We start from the raw sequence: 12641 nt of genomic DNA, 5'->3' as shown, positions 1-12641 counted from the left end.
ACAGTTAATTGCTGAAATGTAGGACTGCTCATTTTATTCACCTGCCTCTGGGATGACGATTCACCCCCAGCAGCAGCAACAGCAGCAGCAGGACTAACGCTTTCTTCAGAGGAATCAATAATAGTGCCGGAGTCATCCAGCCTTAAGTGGGATGCCGGGCTAACTCCGAGCGCTACTGAGGATATTGATGAGGATGGTGTGGTGGGTGTATTTTGTAGCCGTCGGTATGTCGGTGAGCGGAGGGTCTTAGCTGATGAGGGAGTGCTTGTATTCTTTTGGGAAGAACTTTCAGCTTTTCCCAACACTTTGCCATGAACTCTCGTTAAATGGCGTAACATAGACGAGGTTCCAAGATGGTTAAGGTCCCTCCCTCGACTGACTGTGGCTTCACATACACTACAAATGGCTATACAATTGTTGTCTGGATTTGGGTAGAAATAATTCCACACATAAGAAGTGGATTTTTTTGTTTTATGCCCAGGCATGACAATGGCCTTTTTCTTGTCACGTGCCAGAACTGCTGCCACTGGTGCAGGACTTACACAAACAACCTCATCCTCATCAACATCCTCATTAGCGCCCTCGTCGCCTACACAAATCTCCCCCTCATCCTCTTCTAATTCCAAAGTGGCATCCTCAATTTGGGTATCACCGGCTACACTCGGGCTATTAAGGCACACATCAGCAGAATGCTCACGATTAGACATCCCACTGTTGGATGGACTCTCCACAGGGATTGTTGTCATTTGTGAATCAGAGCAAATATTCTCCTGTAATGCCTCACTGTTATCTTGCAGCTCGGCTTTGACGCGTAACAGTAGTTGTGCACCAATTGTAGGCTGGGTAACTTTTTGGGATCTGCCACTAATAGCCAAAGGTGAAGGCCTCATTCTCTCTTTGCCACTGCGTGTGTAGAATGGCATGCTTGCAATTTTTTTTTTATCGTCACTTAACTTTTGCTCAGTTACACTTCTTTTTCGCTTCAATACAGTAAATTTTTTTTTGGTTTTTGTTTTTTGCACTAATTTGAAAACACTCTGTTGTTTGACATCGCCTTGGCCAGATGACGTACTGGGAACACTAACATCAGGACTGGTGACAGAACCTGGTTGCTCATTTAGATCATATGTGGACTGCTTTGAATCCATTCTGAGCGCAAACCACTGGGGAGTGCTAAAAATTATTGAGTAGATACTGCTGACAGATATGACTTTTGACAGCCAGAAATATTAATGCACAATTAGGGAGGACACCCCAAAAACACTGAGGAGTGCTAAAAATTATTGAGTAGATACTGCTGACAGATATGACTTTTGACAGCCAGAAATATTAATGCACAATTAGGGAGGACACCCCAAAAACACTGAGGAGTGCTAAAAATTATTGAGTAGATACTGCTGACAGATATGACTTTTGACAGCCAGAAATATTAATGCACAATTAGGGAGGACACCCCAAAAACACTGAGGAGTGCTAAAAATTATTGAGTAGATACTGCTGACAGATATGACTTTTGACAGCCAGAAATATTAATGCACAATTAGGGAGGACACCCCAAAAACACTGAGGAGTGCTAAAAATTATTGAGTAGATACTGCTGACAGATATGACTTTTGACAGCCAGAAATATTAATGCACAATTAGGGAGGACACCCCAAAAACACTGAGGAGTGCTAAAAATTATTGAGTAGATACTGCTGACAGATATGACTTTTGACAGCCAGAAATATTAATGCACAATTAGGGAGGACACCCCAAAAACACTGAGGAGTGCTAAAAATTATTGAGTAGATACTGCTGACAGATATGACTTTTGACAGCCAGAAATATTAATGCACAATTAGGGAGGACACCCCAAAAACACTGAGGAGTGCTAAAAATTATTGAGTAGATACTGCTGACAGATATGACTTTTGACAGCCAGAAATATTAATGCACAATTAGGGAGGACACCCCAAAAACACTGAGGAGTGCTAAAAATTATTGAGTAGATACTGCTGACAGATATGACTTTTGACAGCCAGAAATATTAATGCACAATTAGGGAGGACACCCCAAAAACACTGAGGAGTGCTAAAAATTATGGAGTAGATACTGCTGACAGATATGACTTTTGACAGCCAGAAATATTAATGCACAATTAGGGAGGACACCCCAAAAACACTGAGGAGTGCTAAAAATTATTGAGTAGATACTGCTGACAGATATGACTTTTGACAGCCAGAAATATTAATGCACAATTAGGGAGGACACCCCAAAAACACTGAGGAGTGCTAAAAATTATTGAGTAGATACTGCTGACAGATATGACTTTTGACAGCCAGAAATATTAATGCACAATTAGGGAGGACACCCCAAAAACACTGAGGAGTGCTAAAAATTATTGAGTAGATACTGCTGACAGATATGACTTTTGACAGCCAGAAATATTAATGCACAATTAGGGAGGACACCCCAAAAACACTGAGGTGTGCTACAAATTATTTAGTAGATACTGCTGACAGATATGACTTTTGACAGCCAGAAATATTAATGCACAATTATGGGGGACACCCCAAAAGCGCTGGGGAGTGCCAAATATGAAGAAAAAATAATAAACCTCTATCCTCCTCTCTGCACTAGCGATTTTGGTTAGAGCAATTGCAAGAACAATATGGTATTCTCTGTCCCTGCTCTAATTAGCCTATGACTACACCCTGCTCTCTCCCTCTGTCAAATGGCGATGGATTGCTGTGGAGGCGTGTATTTATAAAGTTGAAGTATCGCGAGAACCGAGTCCCGAGATCCGACGACGTCACAATGACGTTCGGCCTCGATTTGGATTCGGAATGGGCGGGAGAGTACCGAGCTGCTCAGCTCGGTACTCGGATACCCAAAGTTCGGGTGGGTTCGGTTCTCGGAGAACCGGACCCGCCCATCTCTAGCTAGAACCAACACTTCTGCTTTTTAGAAGGTTTACTAAATCTACCCCACAGCATTAGGAGAAACAATGCTATCTAAAAAGTGAATATTATGCCAGGAATAATAATTGGGTTAGAGAAGAAAAGACAAACTTTCCCAGGTTAAGGAATCAAATGTAGATGGAGCATAGGATTTACTCAACAGTTCAACATCCAGCGAATCCACTACATAGAATAAGACTCTCCCTTCTAAAAACTGAATATCCATCAACGGCAATTGATGTATTCTCAATTTTAGGGCTCAATTTCTGTAAGAATTAAAATTTTAGGCTTAAGCAAAAAGCACTAAGCTCTTAAAACATCCAGTTTAGGTAGTAGACTACAAATATTTATATGGTCAACAGACATCAGACAACATACTTATAGACTCACAATTTATGCATCTGCTGGTTGGCTGGCTTCTCATACAGTGAATCCTCACCAGCCCCGTCGGGGAGAGACCGCTTATGACACGCCAATGACAGGGCAGCTCCTACCTGAATGCAACAGGACAACGAACAGGGTGCAGAGCTGGCATTGGAATCCTCATTGTTGGTTGCCTCCTTTCCTCCCCACCTCCACAAAGGCTGCCTCCTAATTGCTCTACCTCCAAGGCAAAAGGCAGCAGATTGCCTGAGGAGACCCTGGTCTGCCATATGTTCTAATTCTGGGGGAATCTCCCACGTAGATAGGACTTTACTACAGTTCACACTGTGAATCCGATAATTTCACTCCAGATTGGCCTCATGTGCTTTTAAACACATATGGCTAATGTGGCTGTACACCTTGTTTTTACTTCATTTTATGATAAAGCTTGACTCAAAAAAGCATAGATAATGGAAGGGCGCAGTGAAGGTGAACAGACTGACAGACAACGGAAAATGTTTATAGCTCTTTTGGAGATATGGTAGAAAAGTATATTGGAACTTCGTGAGGAGAGAGGAAAAGCATAGGTGTAGGATGTACAGTGTTACAGCAGTAACAAAATGAGGTCACAATTAAAAACAAAAATGCATGGTAACATTTTCCTAATGCAGATTAGCAAAGAATAAGGGGGTAATTAAGAGTTGGACACAAGTACCCTTTTGCTGCGTAAAAATGTGTCTCGTAACATTTATATATGCATACAATTTGCAACAGTATTTTCAGCTGCAGGCAGGCCCGGCGTTCCCATTAGGCAATGTTAGGCAGTTGCCTAGGGCGCCGGGCTCTGGAGGGCGGCACTGAAGTGGGGGACCCAGTGATAATTAAATAAATGCTCCCGCCCGCCCGCTCGTCCGCCCGCCCGATCGCTATAATGCGGTGCTGCACTGTAGCAGCCCCGCATTTTAAAATTTACCCGGCGCCTGGCAGCGTCGTGACGTCACGACGCACGACGCTGCCAGTGTAGAGGAGACAGAGAAAGAAGACAGAAGCGAGGAAGAAGAGAAAGGAAGGAAAATGAAGAAGTTAAGGTGAGTACAGGAAAGAGGAGGCTACAGATAACAGGAGGGGACGGGGGACGGATGCTATACATAGGGGGAGAATGGAAGCTACAGAAAGAGGGGAATGGAAGCTACAGTAAGGAGGGAGAATGGAGGCTATACAAAGGGGGGAGAATGGAGGCTATACAAAGGGGGGAGAATGGAGGCTATACAAAGGGGAGAGAATGGAGGCTATACAAAGGGGGGGAGAATGGAGGCTATACAAAGGGGGGGGAATGGAGGCTATACAAAGGGGGGAGAATGGAGGCTATACAAAGGGGGGAGAATGGAGGCTATACAAAGGGGGTGAGAATGGAGGCTATACAAAGGGGGTGAGAATGGAGGCTATACAAAGGGGGTGAGAATGGAGGCTATACAAAGGGGGTGAGAATGGAGGCTATACAAAGGGGGTGAGAATGGAGGCTATACAAAGTGGGGAGAATGGAGGCTATACAAAGGGGGGAGAATGGAGGCTATACAAAGGGGGGAGAATGGAGGCTATACAAAGGGGGGAGAATGGAGGCTATACAAAGGGGGGAGAATGGAGGCTATACAAAGGGGGGGAGAAAGGAGGCTATACAAAGGGGGGGGAATGGAGGCTATACAAAGGGGGGAGAATGGAGGCTATACAAAGGGGGGAGAATGGAGGCTATACAAAGGGGGGAGAATGGAGGCTATACAAAGGGGGGAAGAATGGAGGCTATACAAAGGGGGTGAGAATGGAGGCTATACAAAGGGGGTGAGAATGGAGGCTATACAAAGTGGGGAGAATGGAGGCTATACAAAGGGGGGGAATGGAGGCTACAGAAAGGGGGGAGAATGGATGCTACAGAAAATTGGGGGGGGGGGGAGGAGGCTGGAGAAAATAGGGAGACGGGGGATTACACTTAGAAATGTCCTTGAGTTAGAGACTATGGGGTCTTTATACTAAAATAGTGCCGTGACAAAATGCAGCGATGCATAATGAAGCACAGCTTTAATTCACCTTGCTGGGGCTACTCTAGGATAGTTAAGGAACCATTTATGTGTATTAGTATTTGCCCTCTATTTGGCTCTCCTTTGTTGCCCTCTATTAGTATAATTAATTTTACATCTGCAGAGTACGTTAACAAATGCAAATAAAATAGAACGGTCTGGATTATCTGTCATTTAGATTACCTTTCTCTATTTATTTGCATGTGTTAGTATATTTAATATATCATCTACAGAATACATTAATAGACAGCAACAGAGGAGAGCCAAGTAGTGGCCAAATACCAAAAAAAAAAGCCAAGTAGTGGGCAGGGGGGCATGTGAGTAAAGCTGGTGTTATGCGGCTGGCATATGTGACACAAGCTGATGGGCAAGGGGTGACATATGTGAGAACAGCTAGTGGGCAGATGGGCATGTGTGAGTGAAGTTGGTGGGCAGCGGGGTACATGTCAGTCTGTAACAGGTGAGTGATGTCATGTTTTCTTTTCTTTCATTTGTTTTGTTCTGAAGTCTAGCATTTGGAGCCTCCCCTCTAGATATCCTGTGTTTGCTCCTGGGCAGCAGTGAAGCCTGGACAGCATTCTGTATCAGACATTATTATGTTATTATTTTTAAGTGTGTTAGTGGCTGGGAAATTAGAATTTTTTTTTATTTGGGGGGCGGCAAGCTTAAGCTTTGCCTAGGGTGCCGGGCAACCTTGCACCGGCCCTGGCTGCAGGTATCTGACATTGGTGGGCCCTTGCTCTTGAAGAGACAGATAAGGGGCGTTCATGTCCAAATGCAGGACAGTGAAGGTGTATAGGTACAAATTAAGCTTGCACCTTTGAGAGGTGTCTTACTATGCCATACACATAATGTGTCTTTCAAATACACTCTTTAACAAGCACAACTTCTACACCTAGACAAGATGGTGCAGTTGTTGAGTTGATGATGATAAATATATAATGATAAAAACATTTTCTCTGGTGGCATCTATACCCTAAACTTAAGGATGACACATATCTCACTATGCATCTAACTCAATATACAGACAAATAAATATTAAGAGCCTGATTCAAGTTTGCAAGCAATCTGCACACAACTTGAGTTTAAAATAAGAGCATTGAACTTGAGTGTAGTTCCAGCTGTATTGAAATCCAAGCAGATCTCAAGTTATGTTTCCATTTGAATCTGGGTGCAAGTACGCTTTGTCTAAACATTATGTGCCATATGTTGACAGAAAAGACTGCAGTATACACACAAGCATAGGTGCAATATAAGGTCACATCAGAACGCATACAAAAAAAATGTTTTTTAAAAAATAAATTAACAATTGTAAACAGAATAATCATTAATAAAAATAAAGTTGGTTTATAAAAAAAAAAAAAAAAAATCATAATTTTTTTTCAATTTCCATGAATCATGATGTTCCTAATGCGTATTGTACATACTATGCGGTCTTATGGTCTATCTTAGATGCATGTAATGCTAACTAGTGGCACACATATGTGTACTTTTCCAAACAAAGACTATGCCGTGTCATCACTATCAGTCGACACTTACACCTGCCCTGTAGCTGGTGCATATGATACGGCTGAAACAAGTGTACGAGAAATACGTAACTTGAATTGGCCGCATCTGTGTCAAAACTCCCTTTGAATGTAAATTCTGCACATTGCCTACGTCCTCTGCCCCTTCCCATCCACATTCTGCCATCCAAGTCGTAACTGTCAATTGCGTTCACACATGTATTGTGTGCAATTGTGTTCATTGGTGTAAAGTCAGTTTCTGAGCATGCGCAGAACTATTGCACACAAAATACGGTCTTATGTCTGAACATGAATCAAGCCCTAAGTGTGCAGACACATATTTGCACAAACACAAAGGAACATCTTTTATGTTTCACTCTTAGTCAATTTTTAGGTAAGAGAAAAGATGAGATCTCAGTTCAGAGCTTTGGGGAAAAGTGGATCAAGTGTGCATAGGTTGTGAGTAGATCACCTCTTCACCTTAAATTTAATTCCTGAATAACCTTGTTGGCCTAATATGTCACAAGTTAGTAAAAGAATGGCTAATTATTATTATTATTAACCTTTATTTATAAGTCTGCAGCGGCGTACAGAGGGCAAACAACAAGACAGTACATAGTATAACCAATACAATACAGTAAACAAATAACACTACAACTCTCAACACAGCTACTGGGGTGCAAGGGGTATATTCAGCACAGGCTAAAACCTGTGCCCATTAGTGTGGTTGCAACTAAAAGGTTTAGAGCCACTGAAAGAGGTGCAAAGACAATGGAGGAGTGTAGTGAATGGGCAGAGAGCCGAAGCAGGAGGTGCGCTGTGTTGCTGGTGAGCAAAAGTTATAGGTAATAAGAAGAGCGAACAGGGCCCTGCTCACTAGAGCTTACAATATAAAGGGAAAGAGGCAGACAAACTGTTTCCACATGGGGGTAAGTCAATGTAAGGGGATCGGAGGATAAGAAACTAAAGTGGGAGAGATGGAGGATGAAAGAAGGTGATGGTGAAATGGTTAAGTGGAGGAATGGTAGGCTTTTCTAAACAGGTGGAAGCTACACAGGCTAGTAGAGTCTCATAAAAGAAGGGAGATTGTTCCACTGGTGGGGGGCAGCACATGGCGAAATCTTGATAAGGGAGTCAGATGTAGTTAACAGAGGTGAGGAAAAGCGACAGTTATTTGCTGACTGGAGAGGGCGGGAGTATGTATGGAGTGAGGTTGGAGAAGTAGGGAGCACTGGTGGTTGGAGAGGGCACTATACATCAGAATGGGGAGTTTGGAGAGATATCTGTAGGGGAAGAGGGGTCAGTGAAAGGTTTAGCAGAGAGGGAAGGCAGATGTGGAGTGGCGAGAGAGGAAGATAAGTCTAGCTGCAGCATTAAGTATAGATTGAAGAGGAGCAAGTTGGGAGCGGGGGAGGAAACTAAAGAGAAGGTTGCAGTAGTTAAGATGAGAAATGATCAGTGAGTGGATAAGAGTTTTGGTGGCATCCTGGGAGGGGAAGGGCGATGTTGCGGAGCTGAAAGCAACAGGATTGGTCAAGAGATTGAATGTGAGGGGCCAAGGAGAGGGAGGAGTCAAGAATGATACCCAGGCACCGGAGTTGGGGAACAGAGGAGAGGTGTTGTCAACAGTAATAGAAAGGTTGGGAAGGGAGGAGACTTTTGATGGAGGGAAGACAATGAATTCAGTTTTGGACATGATAAGTTTGAGAAAGCGTAAGGACATCCAGGAGGAGATGGCGGAGTGGCAACTGGACACCCGAGAGAGGAGAGAAGGAAAGAGATCAGAAGAGGAGAGTTAGAATTGAGTGTCGTTGGCATAGAGTTGGTACTGGATGCCGAAGGAACTAATGAATTCACCCAGGGAGGGGGTGTACAGAGAAAAAAGCAGAGGGACTCCTACAGGAAGGATGGATGGGGCGGACCAGAGGTAGAAACATAAAGGAGCAGTTGGCCAAGAAGGAAGTCAATCACGAAAGGACAGTGTTAGAAAGGCTAATAGTGTGAATGGTGTGAAGTTGGAGAGGGTGATCCACAGTGCTAAAGTCCGCAGAGATGTCCAGGAATATAAGCATGGAGAAGTGTCCCTGGATTTGGCCGAGAGAAAATCATTGGTGACCTTGGTCAAGGTAGTTTCTTGGGGGGTGGAGGAGGCTGAAGCCAGATTGGAGTGGATCAAGCAGGGAGTTGTTAGAGAGGTATCTACGGAGACAGTTGTAGACATCTGCTCAAGTATTTTAGAGGGAAAAGGGAGAAGAAAATGTAGTTAACTAATAATACCTAATGTAGTCATACAGAGCCTTATTTAAAGTTGAACATAGAAATGCCCTGTTTACATAAGATTCATATAACCTTCAACCTAGCATATAGATGCACCCGGAAGAAAGATAAGACAATCCTCATCTTCAACTCTGAAACTTGCACCAGCTTTAAATAGTTGAAAAATGAAGCCAACGTACTTCAAGATCTCAAAATAAGACACATCTCAAATGGGCCTGCTTAACTTGCGTCTGCACCACTACACTTACGGCCACGGAATCACCTCTCCAAGTGCAAGGGGCCATAAATGCAAGCTACTGTTAACTCTAAATACAGACACAAGTTGTGCGCATGAGTATTGCATCAATTTTCTACCAAGACCCATGTAAATGGCACAAAAATGCACTTAAGTGCAACTCTAAATCAGGCCCATATTGTTGTACAGACACTAAACACAATGGGCCTGATTCATTAAGGAAAGTAAGGCAAAAAAAAAAGGAGTCAGTTTTCTCCTGGACAAACTGTTATAATGCAAGAGGTGTAAATTAGTTTATTATTGCAGATAAGTTAAGTACTGATTTTTCATGTAGCACACAAATATTTGATAGCTTTATTTTTACACTGAAATATAATGTTGATATAGGACATGCCCTACCCCAACTATAAATCTGCCAGCACATTTTAAATTTACATCCCTCTCCAAAGCAACATGTTTTGCCAAGGTGCAAATTTAATGCTTTTTGTTTTTGCTTTACTTTTCTTAATGAATCAGGCCCAATCATGTCAATGTATTTAACAAAAACTGACCTGGATAGCTGCCAAATTCTTTTGCTCCTGGGACGGTGCTTCATGGACAAAGCGTAACCAATTGGAATGGCGTGGATTTGTGGCATCTAAAATATACAGCACTTCTCCTTTGTTTCCTCGCACCTGAAAAAGACAAAATATAATTATATAAATACAAAATTTCTATACAAACTAAAAATGTAAAACAATAAAACAATTATTGACACTAATGTTTAAAGACGGTAATGGATAAGGTAGAAGCCTCTCTAAAAATTGTGTAGGCATCAGGATCAAGGAGAAGCAGCAGTGTAAAAATGTAGGCTGTGTGAAATGCAAACACGTACAGACAATGGGATCAATGCCTGCACAATTTTCAGAGATGTTTGCTTACATTGTTGTCCATCTAGAATTTGGCGTGGGGCAATTCTGATAAAGCATTCCTCTAAATGAGCCCTTATATTACTAGATAAATATCAAAGTCACATTTTAAATCACAAAGTATTAATCAATGCAAATTTCTATCTGCTCAGTCTTAATGCACTGGGTGTACTCCTTTTCATTGTCTTCCCGCCTTCTAAATCTTCACCCCACCTTGATCTCTCTATCACTGTTAACTACACCACCATCTCATCTGTTCCCCAACTCAGCTGTCTGGGCGTCATCTCGACTCCTCCCTCTCTTTTCCCCCCCATATTCAATCTCTTGCCCAATTCTATTGCTTCCAACTTCGCATCCGGCCCTTCCTATCTCAAGATGCCACCAAAACCATTGTTCATACACTTACCATTTCCCATCTTGATTACTGTAACCTCCTCCTTACCAATGTATATTGGTGCTAAGTGTCGTCACCATTAGGCTACCAAGGAGGAAGAAAGCTTTATCATGATAGAAATCCATCCAAATTGTGTATAGCATCCTGTAGCCATATATATTAAACACCAGGGTCTTCCCAACCATCAAATAAAGACTAAATAAGCTATACCACATGACGTGTGGAATAACAACACCCACCCCATCACTGGAACCAAGCTATAACTGGTAAACCCTAATGCTTCAATGGGAATCATTTAAAGCAGTTTCTGACCATTACATTCTTATGGCAATGCATATTTCCTATTCCCTTTCCCTGCTCAGTATCAGATTGAAACATTGCACTAATATGTTACTATTTTTTACCCCAAGGACCATACACAGGACATGTGGTCATCCCCTAAGGTTAGAGGAGAGGAAATTTCACAACCAGCAAAGGAAGGGGTTCTTTACAGTAAGGGCAGTCAAGATATGGAATTCATTGCCAGGGAAGGTTGTGATGGCAGATTCAATAGATATGTTTAAGAAAGGGTTAGACAAATTTTTAGCGGAAAGGTGTATCCAGGCATATGACCGTTAATTTAAAATGAAGGATAGTAGTGGATATAGGGTAAAAATAGGACTGCAATATTGAGTCTGGGGGGATTTTCACAATTGAAACAGATGGGCGGTTGCTTACTCTGGATTAATTTCAAATATAAGTGCAGGATCGCAGGAGATCCAAAATAGGTTGAACTTGATGGACTGGTGTCTTTTTTCAACCTCATCAACTATGTAACGTAGGCAGGCCCGGCGCTACCATTAGGCAGCTTTAGGCAGCTGCCAAGGGCGCCGGGCTTTTGGGGGCGCCACCAGCCCGTAAGCAATGTCAAAACAAGTATAAACTAGAAATTAAAAATATTTTAAGTTACATAGGCGCCGGGGTGGCTTTGGCAAGTTCCGCTCCAGAGCCATTTTACCGGCGCACTTCATCATGGTGGTCTCCCAGTGAAAGAAATCTTGCTCTTGCTGTTGGCTGACTGAGCTGCCCCAAAAGCAGAGGGGTCCTGAGCGGCAAGTAGACCAATCACAGACTAGCAATGTCCTGACACAGTAAGCTCCAACCAATCACAGTGAGAATTGTCTGACAGTTTGTCAGACTATTCTCACAGTGATTGGTTGGAGCTCTCAGTGTCAGGACATTGCTGACCTGTGATTGGTCCGCTTGCCATTCAGCTCCCCCTGTGCTCTTGGTGCTTTTTCTCTGCGGGGTGACATGCTGTGTTTAGGAGGTAGACTGTGGTGCTGAGCCTTGCCCCTGCACATGGAGCTGACAGCCTGGGACTGGACTGTGGTGCTGAGCCTTGCCCCTGCACATGGAGCTGACAGCCTTGGACTGGACTGTGGTGCTGAGCCTTGCCCCTGCACATGGAGATGACAGCCTGGGACTGGACTCTGGTGCGGAGCCTTGCCCCTGCACATGGAGCTGAAAGCCTGGGACTGGACTGTGGTGCTGAGCCTTGCCCCTGCACATGGAGCTGAAAGCCTGGGACTGGACTGTGGTGCTGAGCCTTGCCCCTGCACATGGAGCTGAAAGCCTGGGACTGGACTGTGGTGCTGAGCCTTGTCCCTGCACATGGAGTTGACACCCTGGAACTGAAAGTAAGTACATCTTGATAAACATATTATAATTTTATATGCTTTTCTGTATACACAGTCTTTCTTATCTTCACTGCTGTCTGTGCCATTATTTCTGCCCTTCCCCTGTTTGTGCCAGATTCTTTGCCATTCCCCCATCTATGCCATAATTTCTGCCTTTCCCGTCTGCACCAGCCTCTTTGCCTTTCCCCATTTATGCCACCCTCTCTGCCCTTCCCTCATCTGTACCACCGTCTCTGCCCTTCCCCATCTATGCCAACCTCTCTGCC

At 43.4% G+C, this 12641-nt stretch overlaps 1 protein-coding gene across 2 annotated transcripts in view; it reads right to left on the bottom strand.

Moving 5' to 3' along the window:
- Positions 1-12641, bottom strand: part of PRDM5 (PR/SET domain 5) — a 173493-nt gene that overhangs the window by 142522 nt on the left and 18330 nt on the right. For both annotated transcript variants that reach the window (XM_075200324.1, XM_075200325.1), the window contains exon 3: positions 9946-10068. In XM_075200324.1, coding sequence (XP_075056425.1) covers positions 9946-10068 — 123 coding nt within the window. The remainder of the gene's footprint in view (positions 1-9945; positions 10069-12641) is intronic.

This window comes from Mixophyes fleayi, chromosome 1 (assembly GCF_038048845.1).
Source record: "Mixophyes fleayi isolate aMixFle1 chromosome 1, aMixFle1.hap1, whole genome shotgun sequence".
Classification (NCBI taxonomy): Eukaryota; Metazoa; Chordata; class Amphibia; order Anura; family Limnodynastidae; genus Mixophyes; species Mixophyes fleayi.
Note: the sequence above shows the minus strand (reverse complement) of the source record. Positions and strands in the feature narration are given on the sequence as shown.